At 35.8% G+C, this 27,536-nt stretch overlaps 4 protein-coding genes across 4 annotated transcripts; all 4 read right to left on the bottom strand.

Moving 5' to 3' along the window:
- Positions 1-14,727: 14,727 nt before the first annotated feature.
- Positions 14,728-15,734, bottom strand: LOC107642784 (membrane-associated kinase regulator-like protein). Its single transcript, XM_016346257.3, has 2 exons — positions 15,171-15,734; positions 14,728-15,086 (listed from the first exon to the last, which is right to left on the bottom strand). The coding sequence occupies exons 1-2, from the start codon at positions 15,681-15,683 to the stop codon at positions 15,033-15,035; spliced, it is 567 nt and encodes a 188-aa protein (XP_016201743.1). The 5' UTR covers positions 15,684-15,734; the 3' UTR covers positions 14,728-15,032.
- Positions 15,735-17,140: 1,406 nt separating this feature from the next.
- Positions 17,141-17,945, bottom strand: LOC107642786 (calmodulin-like protein 30). Its single transcript, XM_016346259.3, has one exon. It carries the CDS (start codon positions 17,876-17,878, stop codon positions 17,360-17,362), a length of 519 nt encoding a protein of 172 aa, XP_016201745.1. The 5' UTR covers positions 17,879-17,945; the 3' UTR covers positions 17,141-17,359.
- Positions 17,946-22,059: 4,114 nt separating this feature from the next.
- Positions 22,060-23,439, bottom strand: LOC107642782 (initiation factor 4A-like protein). The gene is made up of 4 exons (XM_016346256.3): positions 23,272-23,439; positions 22,797-23,175; positions 22,615-22,712; positions 22,060-22,509 (listed from the first exon to the last, which is right to left on the bottom strand). The coding sequence occupies exons 1-4, from the start codon at positions 23,377-23,379 to the stop codon at positions 22,492-22,494; spliced, it is 603 nt and encodes a 200-aa protein (XP_016201742.1). The 5' UTR covers positions 23,380-23,439; the 3' UTR covers positions 22,060-22,491.
- A 542-nt stretch (positions 23,440-23,981) lies between these two features.
- Positions 23,982-26,367, bottom strand: LOC107642785 (putative calcium-binding protein CML13). The gene is made up of 7 exons (XM_016346258.3): positions 26,228-26,367; positions 25,687-25,822; positions 25,562-25,598; positions 25,441-25,468; positions 24,928-25,080; positions 24,747-24,849; positions 23,982-24,213 (listed from the first exon to the last, which is right to left on the bottom strand). The coding sequence occupies exons 1-7, from the start codon at positions 26,228-26,230 to the stop codon at positions 24,149-24,151; spliced, it is 525 nt and encodes a 174-aa protein (XP_016201744.1). The 5' UTR covers positions 26,231-26,367; the 3' UTR covers positions 23,982-24,148.
- Between the last annotated feature and the right edge of the window lie 1,169 nt (positions 26,368-27,536).

Genomic DNA, 27,536 nt, shown 5'->3' with positions numbered 1-27,536 from the left:
ATGTCTTGTTCAACTCCCCCGAAAATGTCTTCCAAGGTTCTTGAGGATTTTTTGAAATGGATAGATTCTTCAGTTCTTTGTTAGTTCTTGTGGTTGATAACGTCTTTGTAGAGGAACTTTGTAAACATCATAGGATTTGTAGTTCTAGAGAGGATGAAGTAAACTATGAAATAATAGCCACTGATCCTTAAGACCGAGTTTGTTTTAGGCGAGCTGTTAAATCGGAACCACATTTTCTTTTCATGTATGATTGTTTTTTTACTAGACTTGGGGTTACTTTCCCTTTTTCTGACTTTGAAATAGAAGTCTTGTCCCATTGCAAAGTGGCTCCTTCCCAGCTTCATCCGAACTCGTGGGGGTTCCTAAAAATCTATCAACTCGTTAGTCGTGAGCTTTACTTCTCGATTTCTTTGAAGACCTTTTTCTTATTTTTTCACCTTACCAAACCCTTCAACGCTTCGAATAAACAACAATGGGTTTCCTTTCGAGCTATCCAAGGTCGGAAGGTATTCTCTATTTTTTATGAATCATTTCATGATTTTAAGAATTTCTTTTTTAAAGTCCGTGTTGCTGAGGGTCACCGCCCCTTCTTTTTAAATGAGAACGATGAACCTCACTTCCAATTATATTGAGTAGATGCAGCCCTATTGAGAACTATAATTTGATGGATTTGGATGAAGTTGAGAAGGCTGTAGTCGAGTTCTTTCGAGAGGCTTGGGGACGGGCTCCAAACCTTGACACTAAGAAGTTCTTTCTCGGAATGCCGAGTTATGTCCGTACCGAATTAGGTAGTTTTCGTTATCATTTATAAATAATTGCTCATTGTCCTAACTTGTTTGTTGATATTTCTTCCTCTTATGCAGAAAAAATGTAAAGTGGTTCCAAGGCTTATCAGAAAGTCCAGGAGGGCAAGAGGAACGCCCGAGCTCGAACTGCTCAACTGTAAGAATCTGGGAAGCCGGATACTCCCTCCCCAACAAATTCTGACTCGGGTACTTCCTCTCAAACTAAGCCGGTGAACCCTCTTCCTCATCCTTCTCCCCCTCTTCCTCTCTTTGTTTCTACCCCTCCTGTTCCTCCTTTTTCAGAACTGAGTTCAAAGAAAAGAAAGACTTCGAAATTTGGTGGTGCCAATATTTATGACACCGAATTTGATGGGATGAGGTTTTGTAAGAAGCACATCCTTCCTCATAGCTTCATTGCTATGGATGATGTTTCTATAAAAAACCACCTCCAAGTCTTGATCCGACAAGGGATTCGGACAACTGGGATGTGCTCCACCTTATTGAAAGAGTTAGAGAGGACTCCTTTGAATGCTACTTAGCATTCTTTTGAGGCCCTTCAAGCTGAGGTGGCTTCTCTTTAGAAGGCAAAGAAGGAATTGGAGGGGGAGAAACTGAAGGTGGAGATTGATCTCCTCAAAGCTCGGGAGAAAGAGAAAAAATCTAAGGCCTTTTATACTATGGCTGAAGGGTTAATGAAGAAGGCCAAAGAGAACTATGTCCGAGTTTACGGGGAGAACTTGGATCTGAAGGAGGAGGTAAAGTGACTAAAAGATGAGTATGCTGACTTAGAGGAGTCGGTCGCTGAGGGTACAGAGGAGGTGTTTGAGAATTTGAGGAATCAAGTTCGGGTTATTACTCCCGACTTGGACTTAACCCTTTTCAACCCGGACATGGTCGTGGTCGATGGGAAGATTGTTCCTCCTCCCTAATAAAGTGATGTTAGCAAATCCGACCTGAAGACTGCGGGACAGCATTTGGTGGAGTCTCCTCCGCGAGAGGTCGTTTCTGCCGAGGAGGCAGTGATGAGTTCTTCTCTTAAGCCAGAAGCCGTTCTAACCGAGGAGACTCTTCCGACCTCTTCCACTGAACCCGAATTTTCTGCGGCTGATGACCAGAACTCTTCCTTCGGTCTAGTTTAATGTTTTATCAAGGCTTGACTTGTGGGACCTTTTATGAATATTTCTGTATATTATTATTTACACCTTTGCGTACTTTTATTAACTCTGGTCCTTCTGAAGGATCTTAACTACCTTTTGGTTTTTGCATTTTGCTATTATTCGATGATATTGGTCCTTTTGATAGGACTTAACAACTTTTTCTTTTGATGTGGATTTGTTATAACTACCTTAAAAAAGGTTGTTTTAAATTTCCTTTTGTGTTATAACTACCTTAGGTTATTTTTGCGATTCATTTTATGTTGCCCGAATGCTTTCCGACTTGTAAGTCGTTAGTCGTATTGACATAGCTTATATGATCGGCATTTACAATTTCTTTACACCGACTTGTACCTCGTCACTTTATCTTGCCGACCATATAGGTCGGGCAACCGATTTACGTGCTTTTTCGAGCTTAAGTCGGTATGTATCGTAGAAACAACAATGGAATTAAAAAAATATTTTTATTAATGAAGAGTAAGGTAAACAATGCTTGGCTACTAAGGGTGATAATTTTCTTGCCTCTAGCCCCCGCTTTGATGCCTCGTTAAAACCCCTTTCAGGAAAAACCCTTTTCGAAAAAAAGCATGAATTCGAGAAAAAGAGTACATCAGGGAGCGAGGTGCGCTTCTAGCTATAATATCTCTTCAAGTTGTATGTGTGCCACGACCTTTGGAGCTCAGCTCCATTCAAGTCGGACACTTTGTAATAGCCTTTTTCCAAGACTTCGGTCACCTTAAAAGGTCCCTTCCAGTTAGCAGCGAGCTTCCCCTCGCTTGACTTGTTCACCCTGATGTCATTTCTTATCAGGACTAGGTCACTTGCAGCAAAGTTTCTTCGTATGACCTTTTTATTATATCTGGCCAAAATCCTTTGCTTCAGCGCTGCTTCTCTTATATGGGTTTCGGATTGCAGTGAGGAGCTCAAGTTCTTCTCTTTGGGCTCAAACATTTTTGACCTCATCATAAAATCTTACTTTTGGACTTTGTTCATTGACCTCAATAGAGACCATGGCTTCTACTCCATATGCAAGTCGAAAGGGCGTTTCTCCAGTCGTGGAATGAGGAGTTGTTCGGTAAGCCCACAACACTTGTGGGAGTTCTTCTACCCAAGCTCTCTTTGCATCTTGCAACTTTTTTTTTAGTCCAACTAATATAACTTTATTAGCTACTTTGGCTTGTCCATTAGCTTGAGGATGTTCCACTGTTGTTAATTGATGCTTGATCAGTTGATCTTCATACTGGCTACTAAATTCCTGAACGTAGGGTCGGTGAACTGGGTACCATCGTCTGTGGTAATGGAGTGAGAAACTCCGAACCAAGTAATGCTATTCTTATACAGAAACTTCCGGCTTTTTTGAGCTGTGATAGTAGCTAGTGGTTCTGCTTCTATCCACTTGGTAAAGTAATTCACTCCCACAATGTGGTACCTAACCTGTCCAGGGGCCTGGGAAAAGGTCTGAGTAGGTCTAACCCCCATTTCGCAAAAGGCCATGGGGATGTCATGCTAATGAGCTCTTTGGGGGGAGCAATGTGAAAATTGGCATGCATCTGGCAAGGTGGACATTTTTTGACAAAGTCGATCGCGTCCCTTTGCAAGGTCGGCCAGAAGAATCCAGCTCGGACCACTTTCCTAGCCAAGAACCGGGCTCCGAGATTGTTTCTACAAATACCGTTATGCACTGCTTCCGAGACTTCTTCGGTGTGTCAAGTTGGAACACACTTCAACAAGGGTGTGGACACTCTGCTTCTGTAGAGGATGTTTTGTACTAAAGTGTAGTTCTGTGCGTCCCTCTGAATTTTCTCGGCCTCCTTATGTTCCTCGGGATGAATGTTGAATTTTAGATATTCGATAAAGGGAGTCATCCATCCAAGGTTTAAGCCGAAGACAGGTAAAACGTTTAACTCATTGTCCGACTTGATAACTGAACGCTCCTTGAGAGTTTCTTATGTCAGATTTATGTTATTTCCTCTTGTTTTGGTACTTGCTAATTTAGAAAGGGTACCTGCTCTACTGTTACATTCCCGAGTTATATGTCGGACCTCGGTCTCGAGAAATTGTTAAAGTTACTCAAGCGTTTTCTCCAAGTATCTCTTCATGTTGGGGTCTTTTGCTTGGTATTCTCCATTGATCTGGGAAGTCACTACTTGAGAATCACTGAAGACCACCACTTTGTTGGCTCCGACTTCTTTGGCGAGTTTCAAGCCTGCAATCATGGCTTCATACCCGGCTTGATTATTAAAAGCGGGAAATTCAAACTTCAGGGAAAGCTCTATTTGAGTCCCCTCTTCATTGACCAGGATGATGCTCGTACCACTTCCGACTTTGTTTGAAGATCCATCTACATAGAGATTCCAAGTCGTAGACGTTTTAGTCTTGTCACCTGTGTATTCTGCTACCAAGTCAGTGAGGCATTGAGCCTTGATGGTCGTCCGAGTTTCGTACCTTAAGTCGAACTCGGATAGTTCTATGGCCCATTCTACCATCCGAACTGCTATATTCGTTTTCTAGAGAATATGCTTCATATGTTGGTTTTTCCGGACTCTTATGGTGTGCGCCTGAAAGTAAGGTCAGAGCCTCCTAGATGCCAGGATTAAAGCGTATGCAAATTTTTCTATTTTTTGATACCTTAACTCTAGCCCTTGTAAGACTTTACTAGTGAAATTAATAGGATGCTGACCGAATTCCTCTTCTCGTACTAGTGCTGAGGCTACTGCCTTATCGGTGATAGCTAGGTACAATACGAGCTCTTCTCGTGCTTCTGGCGGGTAAGGATGGGTAGTTGATTTAAAAATTTCTTGAATTCTTGAAAGGCTTCTTCACATTCAAAAGTCTATTCAAATTGGCATTCTTTTTTAAGTAATGAGAAAAGTGGCAAGGATCTCAAGGCTGATCTTGCCAAAAATCTGGATAGGGCTGCAAGTCGGCCTTTCAGTTGTTGAACTTCTTTTAAACAAGTCAAACTTCTCATATCCAAAATTGCTCTGCACTTGTCAGGGTTGGCCTCAATTCTCCTCTGTGTGAGCATGAATCCCAAGAATTTTTCTGCTTCTACCGTGAAGGTGCACTTTGTGGGATTCAACCCCATCCCATGATTTCTTATGGTGCTGAAGACTTATGATAGATCGGACAGGAGATTTGCCTCATCCTTGGTTTTTACCAACATGTCGTCTACATATACCTCTATTAAGTTTCCAAGATGGGGTGCGAATATCTTGTTCATCAACCTTTGATATGTGGCTTCTGCATTTTTTAATCTAAATGGCATGACTACGTAATAGTAATTTTTTTATTGTATCCCAAGTATGCATCCATGAAGGATAAGTATTAGTATCCTAAAGAGGAATCCACACCAAAGCATCGATCTTAGGGAGGAGATATAGATCATTTGGGCAGGCTTTGTTGAGGTCGGTATAATCGACACACATCCTCCATTTCCTATTTTGCTTTTTTACCAACACCACATTTGCTAACCATGTTGGATACTTGACTTCCCTGATGAATTCAGCTTCTAGTAGTGCTTGAACTTGCTCTTCGACCACTTGAACTCGTTCTAGTCTTAGCTTGCACCTTCTTTGTTGAATAGGGTGGGAACTGGGATACATTGCCAGTTTGTGCGTCATGAGTCCGGGGTCTATTGCAGGCATGTCGGCGGCCTTCCAAACGAAGATATTGGAGTTCTCCTATAGGAGTTTTATGAGTTCTTTCTTCAAATCTATCCTTATATTTACTCCTATGTTGGCATTTTTTTCAACTTCCTCTCCGATTTGGACTTCTTCCGTATTTCCTTCAGGCTGTGGTCGTAGCTCGTCTCTTCCTCAGACTCCTCCGAGATCAATTGAATTGACTTCTTTACCTTTACCTCGTAGATTCAGACTTTCATTGTAACATTCTCTTGCCAACTTTTGATCCCCCATAATGGTAGCGATTCCATCTTGTGTTGGAAATTTTATATAGAGGTGAGGAGCAAAAACAACAGCTCCTAGTCAATTTAGAGTTGTCCTGCCAATTAGGGCACTGTAGGCTGAAGCTATATCCACAACAATGTAGTCAATGTTTAGGGTTTTGGATCTCAATCCCTTTCCAAAAGTAGTATATAAGGAAATGAACCCTAATGGCCTGATCAGGGTATCCCCCTGCCCGAAAAGAGTATTCGGATAGGATTTCAATTCATTTTCTTTCAACCCTAACTTGTTGAATGCATGCTTAAATAGTATGTCGGTTGAGATTCCTTGGTCCACCAAGGTCCTATGTAAATTTGTGTTGGCAAGTATCATAGTAATTACTACGAGGTCATCATGCCCAAATACAATTCCTTGTGCATCCTCCTTTGTGAAAGAGATGGTTGGGAGATTGGGGGTCTCCTCTCCGACATAATAGACTTCTTTCAAGTATCTCTTTCGAGACGACTTGGTCATCCCTCTGTCGGCGAAGCCTCCTGCTATCATATGGACATGTTGCTCTGGAGTTTGTGGGGGCTGATCTCTTCGATCGACTTTTTCATCATCTCTCTTCCTCTTTCCATGACCGTCCGACCTTTCTATGAGATATCTATCTAACCGACCTTCCCTGGCCAGTTTTTCTATCATATTTTTTAAGTCGTAACAGTTATTTGTAGAGTTCCCATACAGTTTTTGGTACTCCCAATACTCATTACAGCTCCCACCCTTTTATGACAAATTTCCCTTTAGATATCCACGAGAGAAACTCGTAGCGGGGTGTAGTTGCGATACCTCCTAGGTTTCTTCGAGCCAAATTCTTCTTTCTTCTTGGGGTTCTTTTCCTTTTTTCGTGCCTAATGAGGATACCCTAATCACCAATTTGGTTCCCGCAGCCTAGCATTTTCTTCCATATTGATGTACTTTTCAACCCGCTCTTATACATCGTTCAAAGAAGTCGGGTGTCTTTTTGAGATAGACTGAAAAAAAGGGCCTTCTCGGAGGCCATTGACCAGTCCTATTATTATTGACCAAATTTTAGTGCCTATTCATGAAAGAGAAGCTTTATGCTTGGATGAATGGGCAGATAATGATTGGAGAAAATCTATTGCTGAGTATTTAAGGAATCCCAGTATTAGAGTTGATAGAAGGATAAAATTAAAAGTAATGAATTTTGTTTTAATGGTTGATGAGTTGTATCAGAAAGAAATCGATGGAAGCCTTTCGAGATATCTAAGTCAAGATGACAAAGATCTCGCCTTACAAGAAGTCCATAAAGATATATGTGGTGCTCATCAGGCTGGGATAAAAATAAAATGGGTTTTGTATCGAAATCATGTTTATTGGCCCTCTATGATTAAAGACTGTATTGACTATGCGAAGGCCTGTCAAGAGTATCAACGCCATGGAGTGGTGCAACAGATTCTAGCATTGGAGTTGCATTCGATTATCAAGCCTTGGTCATTTTGAGGTTGGGCTTTGGACCTAATAGGATTGATACATTCTCCCTTGTCGAAAAACCACAAATTTATTTTGGTGGCAATAGATTATTTCATGAAGTTTCTTGAAGCGGTTCCTTTGATAGAGGTTGGACAAAAGGAAATAATAGATTTTACTGAGGAACATATAATTCATCGGTACTGACCAAGGAACTATATTTACTGGTCAGCGAATAAAGAATTTTGCAATTTCAAGAAACATTAATATGGTTACTTCAACCCCTTATTATGCACAGGCCAATGGACAGATTGAGACAGTAAATAAAATTTTGATCAATTTGATTAAAAAGTAAATTGGGAGCAGACCTCGAACTTGGCATGAGACTTTGAGCCAAGTGCTTTGGGCCTATCGAAACTCTCCAAGAGGATCAAGAGGTACTTCTCCTTATAAACAGGTGTATGGGCATGATGCCGTTTTACCATTAGAAATTAATCTTAATACTTTGAGAGTATTGAAGCAAGATGATTTGCCAGTGAACAATTATTGGAACGCAATGTTTGATGAGTTAAATGATTTAGACTCAGAGCGTATATTGGCGCTTGAAAATATGATCCGACAGATTGCTCGAAGTTATAATCGTCGAGTAAGGGAGAAATGTTTTAGTATTGGGGATTTGGTTTTAAAGGTCATTTTGCCAATGGAAAAGAAGTCGAGATTTCTTAGCAAATGGTCCCATACTTGGGAAGGACCTTTTCAAATTATTGAATTATATTCTGAAAATGTGTATCGAATCAAAGATATCAAGTCTGGAAATATAGTTAATTCGGTAAATGGAAAGTATTTGAAGTACTACTATTGCTCGTCAAACCAAAGTTAAAATGCATAAGTCTTGAAATAAAAGGATGACATTACAGATAATTGATATTCTAAGAAGGATGCTAGGAGCTTTCCTAAGTCAGAATACAGTTGAATCCTTTCACTGTCCTAGACCGAGAGTATTTCTGTCTGCTCATATTTTTCATGTTGAATTTTTTCAAAGTGTTTCACACGCTTCTCTTCTTGTTTTCAATAGCACGTATCTCCTTGAAAAGTTGTTGTTGTTTACACTGAGCAGTGGTTAGAGGAAGATCTTGAGCAGCTATAATTTCTTGAACCATAGTAAGCCTCTGGTTGATCCGAATTAATTCTGCTTCGAGTTCTTCTTTCTCTTTGATATAATGAGCTCGAGCAGTGAAAGTCTGAGAGATCCTTAAGAGGCTTTCATTGGTTGAAGAGCTACATTAGATTCTTCTATTTCAGAATTGAGTGTGGATGCTTTCTCTCTAATTTCACATAGTTATAACATTCGGATTTTGTTAAATATATAACAGTTCATTTTTTTTTAATTTTCGTCATCTATAAACTGTAATATATTTGTTTATTTTATTGTAGGTTAAACAGATATAAACTAAATGTGATAAGTTTAATTAAATTATTTATAATAAAAAATATATATGTTAATATTTTTATAAAAAAATTTATAATTATCTTCTTATATATGATTTCGATAGATGACATTACGTTTAGTTGACATATAAGAATTACATATATTTCATATTTTATATATAAATTTTATAGAATTATAAATTATATTTATATTATTTGAACTACTCGTGATATTTTAGTAAATCTTTAAGCTTTATAAATATACTAAATTATTAATAAGTCAAATTGAAAATTGAATTTAGATTTAGCTTGATCAACTCAATTAAGCTCACTTCTCACTCTAATGGTGAGTGGTGACTGAATGGTGGTTTTCACACTTACAACGACGATCAAGGTATCCTGGCTTTATTAATTCTTAATTGCATCCATGTTTGAAATTGCAAATACTAATATCTATTTATTTATTTATAATATATGAAAGTTGATACTAACTTTTTTCATAATGAGTTTAAGTCATCTTTTTTTAACTAATGATGTCACATTAATAATTTTAATAACTTAGTAAAAGATGAAAATCAATCGATCATTATTTAGTAAAATATTTTAAAAAAATTAAAACAAAAAACTCTTATCTATTCAATTGAAACATCAAGTACTAATTAAATGCAATAAACATACATTAAAAGTGTCATAATAATAATAATTATAAAAAATTTCAGTTACAAATATTCAAATTCTACAACTTATACATATTAAGACTCTTACTATTCTTCATTTCTTAATCTCTCATACTAATTGTCAAAAATTTCTTAAATTTAATATAACATTTTTATATATTTTTCATTCACATTCATTTATTTTTTTTAATTATTTACAAACAAAAAAACTACAAGAAAAGATAAAGTGTAACCATTAATACAAATTGAAAAATAAAAAAAAATAAAAATATAATTTTATATAACTCTAATATAAATAATCTATGTCTTTTTTAAAAATAAATAAATTCAAAATTTATTTATAATATGTTCTCTAAAATATTTTTAATATAACATTTATTAAAATATACTATATAGTATAAATAATCTGCATTGCGCGGGTCTCACTCTAGTTAGCTTTAAAGCAGAAGTTATTATTTTTTATTTTCGAAGACAGGAAGATTCAAACTCACAACCTTTTGGGTAAGTATAAGAAGATTATACCATTTGAGTTATAATTTTTTGAAAGCAAAAGTTACTAGTTTGGATATAAAAGATTAACTTTTTATATAAGAGTCAACAGAGTGAATATTGACATATTTGTCTGTATACATAGAATAATCTAATATTTGTATCGCTATTGAAAAATGAAATTTTGGTGAAAAGTGAAGATTAATTTGTTTAATAAAAAAAAAAAAAACAGCAATAAAAGATTTTTCATGTGCAAGTGCAATGTACATATTTTTTTTAAATAAATAAAAATTTTCGCTCTTCACTAAAAAATTTCTATTTTTATCACAGTTAAAATTGAAAAGTTTCGTAGTGTATGTTAAATTTCTAGTTTGAATAATTTGAAGGAAAAGTTTTTAAAAAAGTTTCTTTCTCATTTTTGGTCGTAATTTTTGGTAAAAGTTTAAAACTATGTTTGGTCAGATGGGGGAAATAATTGATTGAAAAGCCCAGAAAAAAAGAGAATAACACAAAGGCCACAGCTGGGAATCATGGTAGTGGATATCTGATGAAGTGGTCCATCTTTATCTCAGACCAGAATAACTGAAAGTAACAGTGGTCCATCCATAATGTTTTGCTCTGTTTTGGACTTTTGGTCCCACATCTACTTTCTAGGCCCTTCAGTTTGTAAATACTAAATACACAGTCCCTCACTTCGTCCTACAATGATTTAATTTGGAAAAGATCGATTACAATAATAATATGAGATAAAAGAAGAGAATCATATTTAGAGAGAGGGATTAATATCACTAATTGGGATTGACCCTATTATACAATACAAGTTTCATTCTAAGGTCATCTACTAGTTGGTGATAAAAAAAATTTGCTTAACCCAACAGTGTGAAACTAAAATTTTAAATAACCCAATTTGTTCAAGTAAACAAGCTGAACTGATTTTTAAGAAACTCATATATATATATATATTCCAAGAGTTGGGATTGAACGGAAGTTCAAACTTCTTTTGTGATAATGTCAGATGTCAACTGGTATTGAGGTGCCGTCATCCAAATTTTTTGTGAAGAGGTGGGAATTCCGATACCTGAGAATTTTTAATGGATTGAATTTGAAGTATACCTGAGGATATCAAAGTAATTTTATAGATGTAGAGTCAATAATCATCTTTTCGAGTAGCTCCCACCTTTAATAATAGATAACCGTCTCTTTTATTAAGGAGTTTTATTAAGATCTCCCTTTTAAATAAAAGAGAAAGATTGTAAGAGTTAGTTTGTTGATCCAAGTAGGTAGAATAAGATTGACAATAATTTAACCTTCTCAAAATCAAGTAAATGATGGAGAAGCCTTTAATTGGGCTTTACTTATTTTAGGTCGACTTTGTTTTGGAGTAGAATATGAACATATATATTACTAAACATAAATTTTAAATTTGGTTGGTTTAAAATCAAACAAAATTAATTTCACTAAACAATATTTTTTTGAGTGAACACCCAATTCGGTCCCTGTCCTTTTTCTCGATGGACATCACGGACCTTGTCCAACAAAAAGGGACATATCGGTCCCTGTCCCATACTTTTATGAGACTTTCCGGATTTCCGTCATCTTCCCTGACCAAAACAGACGAAACTTGCCTACGTGTCAGTTAACGTTGCTGAGTTGGAGGTTAATAGTCTGTTAAGTTCCACGTGGCTATTAGGAAATGGACAGGGGTCGATTTGTCCCCCTTTGTTAAATTTATGTCATGACATATATGCCATTATCTATCAATATAGGGATGAGATTTAACATATTCATCACAGGCCATTGTTCAAATTTTACAAATTCAACACAATAATTCCTGCTTCATTCATTATCAAAAGTGTTGTTCACGACTCAACTTAGTGAAATAACAAAATTCAGCTATCAAATTCCTATACACTTGTTCTAAACAAGCTTGCAATTACAACCCCACCCAGAAATGCTAACAAATTAAACCCATACCTAATACATCTACTTTCACCCATTTTCAGTTTGCAGTAATCTAACTGATCCTCCAAACCAATTAATCTTTCCTCCAACTCATTAACTTTGTTATCCACCACATAACCATGGCCTTTCAATCGATTCTGCTTCTGCTTTGATGTCCCAAATGAGACAGCCTTGTTAGCATCCTCACCACATGAAGATACATAATCATCTAACCATGCAAAGAAGTTGCAATGCCATTTTCCAGTCTACAAAAAAGTTTAACATTTGTTATCATCTGTGAAATAGAAATTGAAAACAAAAAATTAGCTAAACCCTCAAAAACTACTTTGAATTTTGGGCAGTGAAAGAATAATCTGTCTGGATTCTTCACCGTCCCTAACATGAACAATATTGCATGAGAACCACAATAATAAATTGGGGCAACCCATTTCTTCTTCCTCGGAGCTCCAGCACTCCCACCAGAATTTAGGCCCCAGCCTGAACCGTCTTTGCTTCGTGGGTTTGATGATGAACAACGCTTTCCATTACCAATCATGGTCTCCTAGGGTTCGTATTTGGATTGGGAGAAGAGTGAGAGATTAGCAACGTCGAATCACTTTCAAACCATTGTGTTTCAATGAAGACTAAAAACAAAGTCGTTTTTGGTTTCTAGAACGGGACAAAACGACCCCTTACCATTCTCTAATAGCAACGTCTCAGACCACTAAAACAACATAGTTTTAGGTCACCAAAAGGGGACAAATCGACCCCTATCCATTTCTTAATAGCCATGTGGAACTTAACAGACTATTAACCTCCAACTCAGCAACGTTAACTGACATATAGGCAAGTTTCGTCTGTTTTGGTCAGGGGAGATGACGGAAGGACCGGAAAGTCTCACAAAAGTATGGGACAGGGACCGATATGTCCCTTTTTTTTGGACAAAGTCCGTGATGTCCATCGAGAAAATTTGTTCAATATCAGTCCAATTTATGAAAACTACACCATAAGCACCCTTACATCATTATCAATGAGTGAATAATTTTAAGTGAGTTATTTCCGCTCTACATTTTCTTCCCTTTGTGAAAAATTTAGAAGAGCGATTCAGATATCGAGTCTTTTACTGTTTTTGGAATTTGGAAAAATATTATGATTATTAGTAACGATATTAAAAATTAAACCCTAGGCTGTTGTTTTTATTTTGAAAGTTGAAGCAGGCTAGATTCATGGGCTTATATATGTAAGGAAGAACTAACGACGGCCCATAACAACCAAGATTTAGATTTGCTCTTGAAAGAATCAGTTATGGCTTTTTTATTGGGCTTACATACATTTCTCTTTGTCGTACTTAACATTTAAATGATTTTTATACAGATTTCACGGTTACAGAAAAAAAAAAAACCCTTAGTATAAAACCACGTATAAATTATTGAATTTCAATTATGGATATATGACCAAAAAACAAATGCAATTATGAATAGATGGTTTTTCCCATCAAAAAGGAAAATATGCCAAAGGTTTTTACAGGAAAGCATCTCTATATCGGCGAATTGAGGAAGCAAAATATGTTGAGAATTGAGATGATTAACTTTGAAGAGAAACTTTTTAGGGGGAAAAAAATTCATTGAGGGATATCCCAGGTGAATATTATTAACTTTACAAATACTGAAATGAAATGAAATTTTGGCGCTATCATGAAAACGTGCTATATTACGGATTTTTTTTGTTTAAATTAATAAAATATAATATTTACTTGAAAGTATAATATGTAAATTAATTACTATTTTAAATATCCATTACCTATTTCAAGTACATAGACTAAAGTTCCACATTGCATGTATAAGATAGAATTCGAATCTTGAACACTTATTTAAACGGATGAGTGAATTGACCACTTGACCAACCCAAATTGGTTAAATTCCTATATTACTAGTTTCAAGAAATCTCGCGTGAAATGCCAAGATTCAGAAAATCGTTGAAATAGGATCCGGTTATATGATGTTGTATTGTAATTTTAAGAGTTGCATCATTGTGTGGGTGTTTTTTTTTCCCGGTGTTGGTTTTACATCTCAATGTAACTGTTGACAATTTTCACTCTTTATTCTAAAAATGCTACATGAACAATTAATTTATGGTAAAAACTCAGGTGCAGTCGACTTCACGTGAAGTTAATAGTTGAGAGTCGTTAGATGAAAATTTAGTCAAATCAGTCAAACCATCTAACAGCTCTCAACTATCAACTTCACGTGAAGTCGACTGACTTAAGTTTCCACTTTAATTTATATACAACCACTATAAATAATTATTGTGTTGGAATAATCTTTAAAATATATTAAAGTTAATTATTTTAAGCAAAATGCATATATCTGTAGTATATGTGAAATTACATTAACATATAATTTTTCCCTTATGGCTACAGGTAAAGATAAATAAAACAAACAAACAAAAGTTACTGGCCCTAAATTTTTCAAAAAAGAAATAATAATAATAATAATAATAATAATAATAATAATAATAATAATAATAATAATAATAATAATCTCTGCCACACCCTCGGAGTGTGACATTGGTCCCAATATGAATTCCATTACATGAAGATTAGATTAATTAAATATCACAAGAAAAAATGTATACTAATTACAGCTAGCTAGTTAGGGAAATGTATACTCAGAGTCAGATCTCCCTCCGTTCCTCACAAGAGATCTGAAAATAAAAGAAGAGGCAAGAAGCCAAAGCCAACTTTATTGAACCTTTTTGGCCAATTAAGAAGACATTAACTAACAACAAATCTTTAAATGAAACTTAGATCTACAATAGATTAGTTGTTAAACTGCTAGACCGGAGGATACAGTAAAAAAAAACAAAAAAAAAATGATAGTGAAAAGAAGAAGGACATGTTTGTGTTTTGGAATTAATAACAATGAGTCAAATAACAGTTGCACGTAGATGTTGAAATGCATGAAGAAAAAGATTAGAAAAGCAGATTAAATTTGTACAGGCAACACCCGAAATCCTAATCCCTACTACGAAATGAACATAAATCGTTACAACAAGGCAAAATCCTACCACATAAAGGCAAGGAACAAAAACAACAAGGACAACAAAAATTGGTCCATTAATTCCTCTACAAATTCAAGCAGCACCTTAATTAATTTAACTTAAGAAGCTTCCTTCATAGCCGTTTTAAATCCCAATCTCCAAATCAGTGCAGCTTGAGCCTCCCTCATTCATCACATCCTGTATAAAAACAACATAAGCAAAAGTCAGATCAAGTAAAATAACTGAATGCGCTAAGAAAGTGATTCATTAATATAATTAAACCTGAGAAGTGAGATTAATTGATGGTGATCCCTGATTGAGCAATAAGGAGGGAGTTGTAGGTTCAGGCTTGTCAGCTTTCTTACTAGAAGCAATGTGGGTTTTTCTGAGACCCAGAAAGGCCTTCCACCTTGGTGAAGAAGAAGAAGAAGAAGACTTTGGAGGTCTGAGTGAGAAAGCAGAAGAAGAAGAAGCATCGTGATGATGGTCATCATGATGAAGAAGAAGCTCCTCCCTGAGAGTGGTGGGGGCTGTATGACCAAGAGGCTTGTTGTCCTTGTACGGCAACAACCTGCCCTTGAAGAAGAGCTCGTCAGCGCTCATCATTGAGTAGTTGGTGACTGAGAACTCGAAGTCCGAGGAAGCCGGAGGAGCTTGATCTGTTATCTCTTGCTGCTTCATAGGTTGTTGGATATCGACGAAGTCGTTTGAGAAGGAGATTCTGGGGCTCATTGGGGCGCCGCATGGATGGTGGTGGTGGTGATCGGAGGAGTTGTACATTTCTAAGCATGCCATGAGATTTCAGAACAACAACATGTATCTAAAGGCTTAAAGAAGCCTAATAAATTCTACTTTCTCTTCTCACTGTTACAACCCCACTTTGTATTTATACATGTATGTACATTCCTCACACCTTCCTTTTCTTTTTTGTCATGACATGGATTTGGACACAAGTGAAGTGGATCAAACACAAAGTCTTTCTTACCATTTTACCCTACGGACATTATTATTCCCCTTGTGATTAGATTGTAATTGTAATAATTAATGGGAGTAGTGGTGGTGGTGGTGGCAGGGGGCAGTGCATGCATGCCACAGCAACAGGTCTGCTTGATTAGTTGACCAGACCCCCTCTTTGACTGCAAAAGTATGCGCTGGCGACACTGACCCATCAAAACTAACCACGTGACCCCCCCAAATTGCAAGGTATCACGTGCCACGATCCATTCACTTCTCTTCACTCTTCACTCTTCACTAGTGTGTTCGCAAGGAAAGGACACAGGGTACTTAAAATAATAATAATAACTTGCAGCCAAAGGACATGGTTGTCACTCACGTGCTTCAACTCTTTTCAAGTGGTTAGCCTAATGGGGTAATGCCACGTGGTTCATTCCGAGCATTCTAATATGGACCAGTCAAACCCCCAATCCGCAACTTCACTTGCTTTTGGTCTCCTATCTTGTTAGCACTTCCCTCCATTTTCATCTTAATTACTTCTTTCCCAATGCCAGATCACTTCATTGTTAGATTAACTAGTTTTACTTGGGTGTCCATGATTATGCAAATTTGGAGTGGTAGCTGTAACTTACTGTTTCATTGGCATCACTGATAATATGTAAGTAAATAAAAGACAAGTGTATGATGTTGATTGATTGATTGATTGATTGTGATGCCAATTGTTTTCTTCATGTGAGACACACATGGACCTACACCTAATAAATTAACATATTCCAAATTCAAACTGCTTGTGACTTGTGTTTTTCTTTTTCAATATTGCACCACTTTTCGAGTTAAACTATCATCTTAATTCAAATCTTTCATTTATTCTTGTAAAATCTCTCTCTCTCTATAGGATGGAGATATAATTAAGTAGAACAAGCAACATTATGGGAAAGTGGGAAACATGAATGAGATAGATTTTGTAGGCTTGTATGTAGTGGACCGGTGCCCTTGGATTTACTCTAGTATTTCAATTTCAACGTTGAATATAGATAGTAAAATTTAAAATCAAAGTTTGGAGTTTTGTGTAAGATATTGTTGAGATAAAACATGAGATTGGGAAAGGAAGACCTTTGGAGAAAGGCAAGAGACAAGAATGAAGAAGAACAGAAGTAACCAAATTATAAATAATTAATTAGAAAATGAATTCCTGAAAGCACGTGTATGTAGTGGCAGTGTCCAAGAAACCCAGCAGAGGAAATATTAATAGTTTGTGATTGAAATAAACGTTAATGAAAAATGCAGAATCTGTGTGCTTTAAATGTTAATTGATAGTGTTTATTATCTTGATGTCTCCGTATACACGGATTGTACATGGATAGAATAAAGCGGCAGAAGAAGCGATGTACATGCTTTCAAATTTCGAAACTCACACGGGCAGCTGTAACCAGATAATAACAATTGTACATTATTATAATATCAATTGGGCCAAACATAGATGGATCGATTATTGGTATGTTTATTGGCCCGACCCATTAAACTTCATTGTTAGTGGTGGTCATCATGGTGATGAACTCATTAAAGTCAATAAAACCATCGCCATTACCATCAACACCCTTCACCATCTTCCTACAAGCACTCAGGCTGCAACCCTCGCCAAGCCTCTTCAGAATTTGTGACAGCTCCTCAGCACTGATCTTCCCATCGCCATTCAAGTCGAACACCTCGAAAGCCTTCTTCATCTCTGCTTCCTTCATCCTCCCTTCACCAAACATCTCCATCAATTCATTCAACTCAATGAATCCGTCTCCATCTTTGTCCATCAATTCGAATGCCTTCGCCACCTCAGCATCACCCATTCCTCTATCCAAGGCCTTTGCAGCAGCCTTGTACTCTTGGACTGATATCTTTCCATCTTTGTTGCTGTCGAATTTCTCGAACACCCATTTCATTTCCTCTGCTTTTGGCTTCAAACTCCCTCTTCTTGATGTAAAGCTGTTCTTGTTTGAAGATGATATGCTAGAATTAGACTTAAGGAAACTAAACTTGGACATTTTTTCTACTTGGATACAAAATAATGTATATTTTCCTTCTTCACGTTATGATTGCTACAACATGGTAAATCTAGCTTATATAGATACATAAAGTGATATATAGAATAACTCTCAGAGTTTAAACTATATACTTTTGACCTACATTCTTACGCGTCTGATTATTGAGTTTGGTAATATTCGAAGAATTTTATTCTGGTTATTATTTGATGAGTGTGTGGTTCAAGTTAAATTGCATCTCATATCTGTGGACAACACTACCTTCCATCTTGCTTTATGAAACCGTGTCTTCAACACTATTCAAACTGAATCCTATTCTTCGGTCACTTGTAACAACGGCACTGAACCTGTGTTTTACACCAATCTTAATCAAATTTATAAAACATAATATTTAACTTGCCCATGGTTTATCAAAACGGTCCGCTACGTTACCAACAGCATATCTGCCAACTTCTACCAACTCTTATTTATAACTGTGTTTTATGGAAGTGTCTTCGTGGATGTATCTAATAAAAATGTCTTTTTTATGGTTGTGTTTAATAGAAGTGACTTTATAGATATATTTTCTGGATGTGTCTCTTTATATATATATTTAAAATATAATAATTAATTATTATTGATAATAAGTTGGTAGATAATATGTTGGTACCTATATTTTTCCTTATCAAAATATTATCGACCACAATAAAAATATGCATCAACCAGTGATGAGTGAGGTCCACGTGCATCATTTTCTTTTTGATGTACTTGAAAGTCACACAAACTAATGCAAAGAGATAAGATGCATCGGAATTAACTTTCTTGAACTCATTCAATTTTATGGTACGTCTTCTTCTTGAGTTATTGACTGTGTTACATATATACCATTACTGGAAGATGTTTCTGAAAATTATAAGGGTACGAGAATGTTAGGAAAATATGGGGTGGGATTTGGAAGAAACGGCACTGATTGGAGGGTCCTTCTAACATTTCTATTACTTTACTAATACATGGCCGATTCGTTGGGATTGTTTGAATGCACCAAAGACTCACCATGATCATCTTCTTTAATATCTCAGCTTCTTCTTCGATGATTGAAGAATAACTTGAATGAATGTTATCTCAACTAGTATGTGATTTTCCGCATTCATAATTTCTTCCTCTAACTATTTCGAAAATTAACATACCACAACTATAAAACATCATATTTATGAGAAACTCTACCATATTTTCGAGTTAAAACTTTTGGAGCAATGTATCTGACAGTTTCTCTAGCACCCAATAAAAATATTATGCTCTCTTTTTTTTTGCACAATTTAACTAGTACAAAATCAGAAATTTTTTGGACAAAACTCTTCATTTAAAAGAGTACTTTGAAGTTTGATTTAGAGATGAGCAATTCTTATACTACATCCTCAATACAAGTATTCTAATCCTTGAGCAATACCAATTGTGATTTTATATAATATCCCAAACAACAATTGGTATTTGGAGATCTTTTTCTATTAGTGAACTTATCTAGTGAACCATTTCACATAAATTCATATACAAGTGCCCTTTTATTTTTTTCATAACAAAATCCAAAAAGTAAAACTATATTGACATGTGATGTTCTACTTATGCTAACAACTTCGTTCATGAATTCTTCTCCAGTTCCCTTTGATTCACTTATCACTTTTACCGCAATAGGAATATCATCGTATAAGGTTCCTTTGTACACAGTTTCAAATCCTCCTTGTCCTAATTTATGTTGGAATGACTTAGTCATTTTTTTAACTTCTGAATAACTGTACTGCTTTAGTGCCAAAAAGCTATGTTTTTTCATGAAATCCTCCTCGTCATTGTGATTGAAAAAGGTTCTTACTTTCTTGAAGTAAAGTTTTCTTATTAAATTAAGACACCTTTTTCCATTATAAATAATCACAATAATTATTACAAATCTAATACATGTCGCCATTGCTAATGCACCTGCACATATGTACAAAAAAATATATAATGTTCTAAAAAAATTATACATAAATATGATGAAATTAGGGCTAGTGCAATGGAATTCTTATGAAAATACCTGCTATCCTCCAAGGAATTGGGAATGCAGGTGGATGCGTTTGAGAACTGTCTCCAGATAGGTTGTTATAAGACAAGTCTAGAAACTCTAGGCAATGTTGTGAAGCTCTTAGGTATTGAACCCCTCAAATTATTTCCACTTAAATTCAAATTCTTCGAATCACTTAAATTAGCAAACGAAGGAGGGATCAAGCCCGTTAAACCTTGCCTTGACAAATTCATAGCAACAACGACGTTCCCTTGTTGGCACACAATGAAACTCTAATCTTGGCAATCAGTGTTGTCCCATCTCCATGAACTGGCCAACTGAATTGGATACCCAAATGCTTGTGCAATGTCAAGCAAAACCATCTGGTCATAGAGTCCTTCAGATTGTGGACACAACCTGTTGATTGGTTGGAAAGTGAGGTTCACATGCTTTCCAAACTTTGGTAATGGACCCGTCAGCATGTTGTTCTCCAAAGAAAGTTGATTCAACCGGGGTAGAGCCGCCAAAAAAGATGGAACGGTACCGGTTAAGAAATTGTTGTGAAGCCTCAATTCAGTCAAATAGTGGAAGTTAGTTAGGTCAGGAAGGTGACCTGTGAAATTGTTATGTTGGAGTCACACCTCCTTCAAGAGGATCATGTTGGAGAGCACATCTATGGAGCCTGAGAAGCCTGATTTCTGGCTGTCAAGGGCTAAACTCTCCATTCCAGTTTGTGCTAAAGAGTTGGGGATTTCCCCATTCAGGTTGTTATAGAGAGAAGCAATTCTCGCAATCTGGGGAAGGACATGAATATATCTGGTAAGGTGGAGTACGAGTTAGTGGCGCTGAGGTGAAGATATTCAAGATCACTGTCACTCTGAGTCTCTGACTGAGAGTGATAGAGTCAGAGAAGGTCCATGCCGCGAGGTTGAAGTTGTTGCTTAGGCGAGTAGATCTTTGAAGGAAGTGTGATTGATGCAAGTGAATTTGTTGAAGGGCAAGTTGACTTCTTCGAGGTAGTAGAGGTCGGTGAGGACAGGCACCGGCCCCGTGAGATTGTTTTGAGAGAGGTCGAGTTGGATGAGATCGGAGAGGTCGTTGAGATTTGGGGGCAGTATTCCGGTGAGTGACAGTCCACTGAGTTGTAGGTATCACACGTCACGCCTTTCCAGTTGCAGTGGGAGGTGTTCTTGGACCAACCATATGGAGTTGGAGTAAGGGCTTCCAACAGTTTATACATCGCGGCATCTTCTTCATCTTCTGCCATAATAATGCTGGCGGAAGTGATGAACAACACAAGGACGATAGGCTTAGAACCCATTCATTAACTAATAGCTTCAAGCTAATTAAGGGAAGAGACTAATTAGGAAGTATAACATGCTATGAATTCATTCAAGACTAATTAAGTTGGTTACTTCGTTTGAGGGAGAATTAATATAGCTTATCAACATAGAAGAAATTCAGAGATCATGAGTAGCTGTGGCTGAGAATACTGTTTTATTATTCCAACTTGTGTATGCCTATATTCTCTTTAGGCCGGTTGAAGAATATCTCTTTATACAAAATACTATTTATATAAGAAAAACAATGATTCTATATCTTTTTTCCGATTATTAAGTTACAACCTTACCCAAGAAAAAAAGAAACGTACAAAGACTAATCCTTAATTAATTAAAATCCCCTTCAACAATGCCATCAAGGATAAATAATCAATCAAAACCAATCAAGTCAAAGCCAAACACACAAAATCCTGCAACAACAACAAAGCAAGGTCTAGATGATTACAAAAACACACTAAATGTTCACCTTTGAGCCACCAACATAGCTAGACTTTCACCTTTTTAATATATATTTTAACAAATTATTATATATAGTTATAGACTCGAGAAAATAGAAGAGCTACTAAAGAGGTCATTCGTCATTAAAAACGACATTTAGTAAGGACTAGATTAGCTGCTAATTTATTAAGCAGATATCAGTCCCTTCATGCCCTCATTTACTATCATTCTCTTCGCCTTTGCCAATCAACTCTTCAGACCTTAACACTTGCGCCTCCCAATCAGTTTTCCCAGCATACATACACAATGATATGACCAATGACCATCTTGCCATAGATTTAGAGGCTGAATGCTATGAAAACAAGCTGCTTCAATAAATTATGCTAATTTGTCTAAAATAAACTACCTTTTTTATTTGGTACTTGGTTCAACTATTTTAAAATTACATGAAGCTTTTTTCTGTTCTGAATTTATCACCATGAATCAACTCACTACTATGATGAATTTTGCTCTGGAAGGAAGGGTACCATTGGTAGCCACACTATCAGCAGCTTGGTAACTAGTCTTTACCTATCAGCCTGTTAAAAAGTTTCCTTCCCATTTAATCTTTACAAATTTCAACAATATATAACAAGATATATCTAAGGACAGAACATTTTGCAACAAACAGGTAATGTAATCTGAATCTGAACCTAGAACAAAAGTACACATGCAAAATAGTTTGAAGGAATAAGGGAAAAAAAAGAATGTCTATAGCTGTGATGGGACACAGAACACTGAGAACAATTAGAATTCACACAGACGATCCAATTATCTGGTTTCACTCTTCATAAGATGTCAAGAATCTGCAAAAGATGTTTATATATGAATACGAAAAGAGTGTTTAATTTAACAACAGAAGAAACAAATTCTTAAAGTAGGAAGAATTCAAAGAGAGGAAATAAAGTGACCTGCATTGGCATCTCTTGCATGATAATATTGCTGCTCTCTTCAATAGCTTTGAGAGTAACCACTTCCCCACCAACAACCATATTGATCACAACACCATCTGCAGAAACAACTCATAAAATCTTAGCAACAATAATCCAATCCACTTTGAGCACACAAAAAAGGCAAGAAAGAAAGAAAGAACCAGGTGATAAACAAGTGGCTAAACGCCTGCCATAAGTTTCCTTCTTCGGGGGTAGGTCGTAGTTGATGAGAAGATGAGCGTTCAGGGGACACTCCCCGGAAGAAAGCAGAGGAAGGCAGGCGTCGGTGACGATGATCATATGGGAGGTGCGCTCCTTGTCGTCGTCATGGTCAGTGGGGTGGTTCAAGTGGCGAAACTTGTCGAGAGTAGAAGCGCGTTGGTGTTCAGAAAGGTCGCTGTAGAGGGGGGAAGAGGAGATGAAGGGGAGGCCGGACACGGCGGAGCAGAGACAGTCAAGGTCGTCGCGGGTGCTGCAGCACACAACCATCGGAAGGGAGGGTCGTCGCCCCACAAGGCCCAGCAGATCCACCACCGTTTGCTGGGAGTAGGAGCAGAGTGAAAGAATCAATAAACCAAACCCTAATTAATGAGATTGATTCACAGAAACGAATTAAAATAAGATTAGATACCATACCATCTTGAACTGAAGCCTGTCAACCGCAAGATAGAAATGGCGGCACTGTCCAGACTGAAACCCCGTCCCTGTACAAGGAGATCCTCCCTCAACGTTCTCCATGGCCATTTACCATCACTTGCAATGATTCATTACCATCATATATTTATTACCATCCATTATCTATTTAAATTTTCCTCTAATTACATTTATATTATGGATTATTCATAATTCATTCAGAGGCCATTAAAATGTTGCTGAGTAATTTAGTTAGATAGGTTAAATTATTGGACAATTTTCAACTACTGAGTAATTAAAATTTCTAACAATGTGAACTGAAGTGTCTTGTATTAATACGGAATTAACTTTTTTAAACAATAATACACAAATCGATATTATCAGAGAGAAAAAATCTAGTCTCTGATTTATGCTCAAATTTAATTGATGAACAAATCAGACCCTAAATATTGTGTGTGCGAAATTTTTTTTGGTCAAGTGTGTAGCAAATCGGAGAATAGGTTTTATAATTAAACGAATAAAATAATTTTAAAAACCCAAATCGATGGATCAGAATTGAGGATTTAAAAAAACCCAACATCCAATTTGTTGACTAAATCGGACCTTCTGATCTGTTAACAGCGGTGAATATCACTCAAAACCTAATAATGGTGGATAACACATCATTTTTTTCAATATCAGAATTAAAAAATGACAATGTGAATGTGATATCCTTAAAATTAAGAAATATCATTTAGATTTAAGAATAATTCAAATAAATAAACTACAACAAAAAGAAATAGCGGACATAAAGCTATGTTATTTGTCGGTAATACACAAACGATTCGAGTCATTCATACGATTTTCACAATAGGACACACAAACTAATACTCCTATATGATTAGTGATGGTAGTTGGTTCTGTTCATCATCCTTATGAACTCCTCCGCATTAACCTCTCCATCATCTGCACATTTTAAAACCAAAAAAATAAAATAAAATATCAATTACAAGTATATTACTGCATTTGCGTTCGATGAACTTTTAATATGTTCAAATATTCTTGTTAGTAACTTTTTACAAGGAAACCAATCAAGCCATCAACCAAGTGTTCATGATTAAAACCATGACATATCTAACAAATAGTTAGCATTAATCATTAAATTCAATCTAAAAAGGAATTAGAAAACAGTTTGAAATTTCCTTAAAAGATAACAATCCAACATTAGGGCCAATAATTCATAAAATCAAAATTGAAAGTCAGTCAAGGGACTAGCCAATCTTAACCTCTGCAAAATTATAACTATGATGTGCCATGCATGTGTTATTAACTATGATGGCAGGCCCAGTTTCATACATTATTATCACAGAAAACCTTAATTGGAATCTAAGTCATTGCAAAATTTGTCACACAAACTTTTCAGACATAGAGGAGTATAGGCAAAAAAATTTCATGTTAGAACTTAGAACATAGATTTGGACAGAATATGATTAACTTACCATCTATGTCTGCCGCCTCAACCATGTCCTGGATCTCTCTGTCAGTGAATCTTTCACCTAGCTCTTTCGCAATGCGCTTGATGTCTGATACAGATATCTTTCCCTGCACTTGCCCCAAAGCCCAGGCAATGAGAATCAAGAAGATGATGCAGAAACGATGTACAAAAGTAAAAACACTTACATTTTTATCTTGATCAATAATCTGAAAAGCTTTCATGAGCTCTTCCTTAGTGTCCCTTTCTCCTATTTTGGCCGTCATCATGTACTCAAACTCTTCATAGTCAATTGCACCACTACCATCCTTGTCCACATCTGCTATCATTTGATTTATTTGCTGGAATAACAATGTACTATCTGTAAGCGAGACAAACAGACTTCTAACAAAAAGAATGACAAGATGATATCTCATACAGCACCATAAACAAACCAGTGCTATTCTGCTATAGTAAATTTTGAATCCATTTCAGGTAATTGACTCCCTAGCTTGGAATAAGGAGTAATAATCACATATAAATGTTCAATATGACTAAATAAGAGGAGAATAGGAGAAGATAACTTCATCTCCCTTCTTCATCACACAAAGAACAATAATTCTTTAACTAGACAAAAACAACATAATGGAACCAGTTTCTCTTAGGAAACTCCATTCAACCATAAGTAAGGTAGAGAGAATTGAACATATAGGTAATAATACCTCTTCTGTCATCTCGAACCCTAGGGCCCTGAAAAAGATGATATTTTGTTATGAAGACTACATAGCCAAGAAGTAATACTTAAAATATCAATCTTGTGAAAGATAAAACAATAAAACATACCTCATGGCAACATTCAGCTCCTTGGCATCAATAGTACCTATAAATCATCAAAATATAAATATTAGCATTTTAAAATATACATTAAAGTATAGTCGTTACTATTTTGATGATAGAATGCAGAAAACCTGAGCCATCAGTGTCAAATAATTCAAAAGCTTCCTTAATCTCCTGCTTTTTCTGCTGGGTCAAATGATGGCGTCCTCTCGATTTGCTGTGCTTCCTGGATTCCCCTCTATACGATTCCCCTCTATATATAGCTGACTGGAAAAACAAAAGGTGCATACCAAAAGAAGAGTTATTGTCTAGGAGGCAGCATGCTATTCCTTTACCAATAAACAATGATCAATGATCGAAAGCATAGCTAAATTCTGTGTTGAACAACCTATGTTGTACTCGCGGTGTCTCTCGCTCAAAGGATTAAAGTAAACAAAACGGGAAAGAGGAGCAATTAGGGCGGGGGGAGTGAGAAATTTAGATTTGATTGAGAAAATTCATAGAGAAGAACAATGGGTTAGTGTATGTATTACATTAACAGCAAGTTATCAAATTGAACAGCTAGTGATCAAGTGAAATCAAAATTGAAAATTGATCAAAGATAGGGGTAGGGATTTATTATGAAACGAAACAGCAAGAGAGTGAGAAGAGAGAAGCAGGGAGAGAACGCACCATATTTGTGCGAGATAATGCAGCAACAGCAGCAACAACGTCAAACACAAGAAGATCACGCGCACAATTGAAAGTTGAAACAAGGTCTGAGGATCTTCTTCCTTGGAATTCAGACCAGAGAGGAGGATCAATGATGCGCGTTTAAGAAAACCCAGTTAGGACCCACACTATTTTAGCTTGGGCCATCCCAACAATTCTTATTCAATTAAAGCCCAATAACTTCCTACACAGGCCCAGAATACCAAAAAGGAATGTTTTTTTATCTAGTGGCAGAATATGCTGCCTCACAAGAAGCTGTACCCGGATTCAAGTCTAGTCAGGCACGGACCCATGCTTATGAATGGGGGACACTTGCCCCAGTGTCATTTGATATTTTTAAACCAATATATATATATCCCCATTTTAAATGATCCCACTACAAATAAACTAAGCGTAATTATTAAAAGTCTAAGCCCATTTTTATCTTTTTATGATTTTGACTATTAGTTAACCTAATTAAATTTAGGCTTCTTCTGTTTTTAATCTCAGTCGTCACTCATTTATTCTCTTAAACTATTTTCTTAGTTTCATATTTTTAACCTTCTTTTTCTATTTCTTGTCTAGTGGTCATCTTCTCTTCATCAAAAGGTAAATTTTAAATTCTCTATCTACTTAATATACTAAAATCGGGTTTTTCCCTAGCTAATACAGGTGACGTGTCAATCCCTCGTGAATCTGTTTTTCTTCCAAAATGCATGAAATTTTTCATCTATTCTAAATTATTTTATAAAAAATATCTTTATTATAATTATACCAATTTAGGAACATATCTTCATTATTATTATATCAAATCAATATTTAATGCACTATTAAACTACTTTTCAATTATCAATTAAAAATACTTTTAATCGTTTTAATAATAATAATAATAATAATAATAATAATATGATATTGGCACCGATCGTGGTAATCATGATAATAATATTTGATTCTAATCATAAAATGATCAAATCTTATATCATTAATAACGCACATTGATTTTATATATTTTTAGTTATTTTAATTATATTAATTATAAAAATATTGATATAATTTTAATTTTTATTCATTATTCAATAATAATAATAATAATAATAATAATAATAATAATAATAATAATAATAAATTGTAATAATAAAATTAAAATTATCACGTGGCTAAAGTAAACATCTTAAAATTATAATAATTTATCACTGATAATCGTAAAAATTATAATAGGGTTACGTAAAATTATTTTTAACATTAGCATATAATAATTCTACAAGTTAATTTTTTATTACTTTAACCCGTT

The sequence above is a fragment of the Arachis ipaensis genome, chromosome B5 (genome assembly GCF_059453495.1).
Source record: "Arachis ipaensis isolate K30076 ecotype BB chromosome B5, ASM5945349v1, whole genome shotgun sequence".
Taxonomy (NCBI): Eukaryota; Viridiplantae; Streptophyta; class Magnoliopsida; order Fabales; family Fabaceae; genus Arachis; species Arachis ipaensis.
Note: the sequence above shows the minus strand (reverse complement) of the source record. Positions and strands in the feature narration are given on the sequence as shown.

What these genes read in the sequence shown, in the direction of transcription:
- LOC107642785 (XM_016346258.3), bottom strand. An exon ending in GAGCTGAATGTTGCCATGAG is followed by an intron (nt 25,469 to 25,561) that starts GTATGTTTTATT and finishes CATCTTTTTCAG; the next exon opens with GGCCCTAGGGTTCGAGATGA. An exon ending in GGTTCGAGATGACAGAAGAG is followed by an intron (nt 25,081 to 25,440) that starts GTATTATTACCT and finishes TTGTTATTCCAG; the next exon opens with CAAATAAATCAAATGATAGC.
- LOC107642782 (XM_016346256.3), bottom strand. Translation starts at nt 23,379, where the DNA reads ATGGCCATGGAGAACGTTGAGGGAGGATCTCCTTGTACAGGGACGGGG. An exon ending in ACAGGCTTCAGTTCAAGATG is followed by an intron (nt 23,176 to 23,271) that starts GTATGGTATCTA and finishes TCCTACTCCCAG; the next exon opens with CAAACGGTGGTGGATCTGCT. An exon ending in AGCCACTTGTTTATCACCTG is followed by an intron (nt 22,713 to 22,796) that starts GTTCTTTCTTTC and finishes TTGTTTCTGCAG; the next exon opens with ATGGTGTTGTGATCAATATG.
- LOC107642784 (XM_016346257.3), bottom strand. Translation starts at nt 15,683, where the DNA reads ATGGCATGCTTAGAAATGTACAACTCCTCCGATCACCACCACCACCAT. An exon ending in CAATTAATCTCACTTCTCAG is followed by an intron (nt 15,087 to 15,170) that starts GTTTAATTATAT and finishes GTTTTTATACAG; the next exon opens with GATGTGATGAATGAGGGAGG.
- LOC107642786 (XM_016346259.3), bottom strand. Translation starts at nt 17,878, where the DNA reads ATGTCCAAGTTTAGTTTCCTTAAGTCTAATTCTAGCATATCATCTTCA.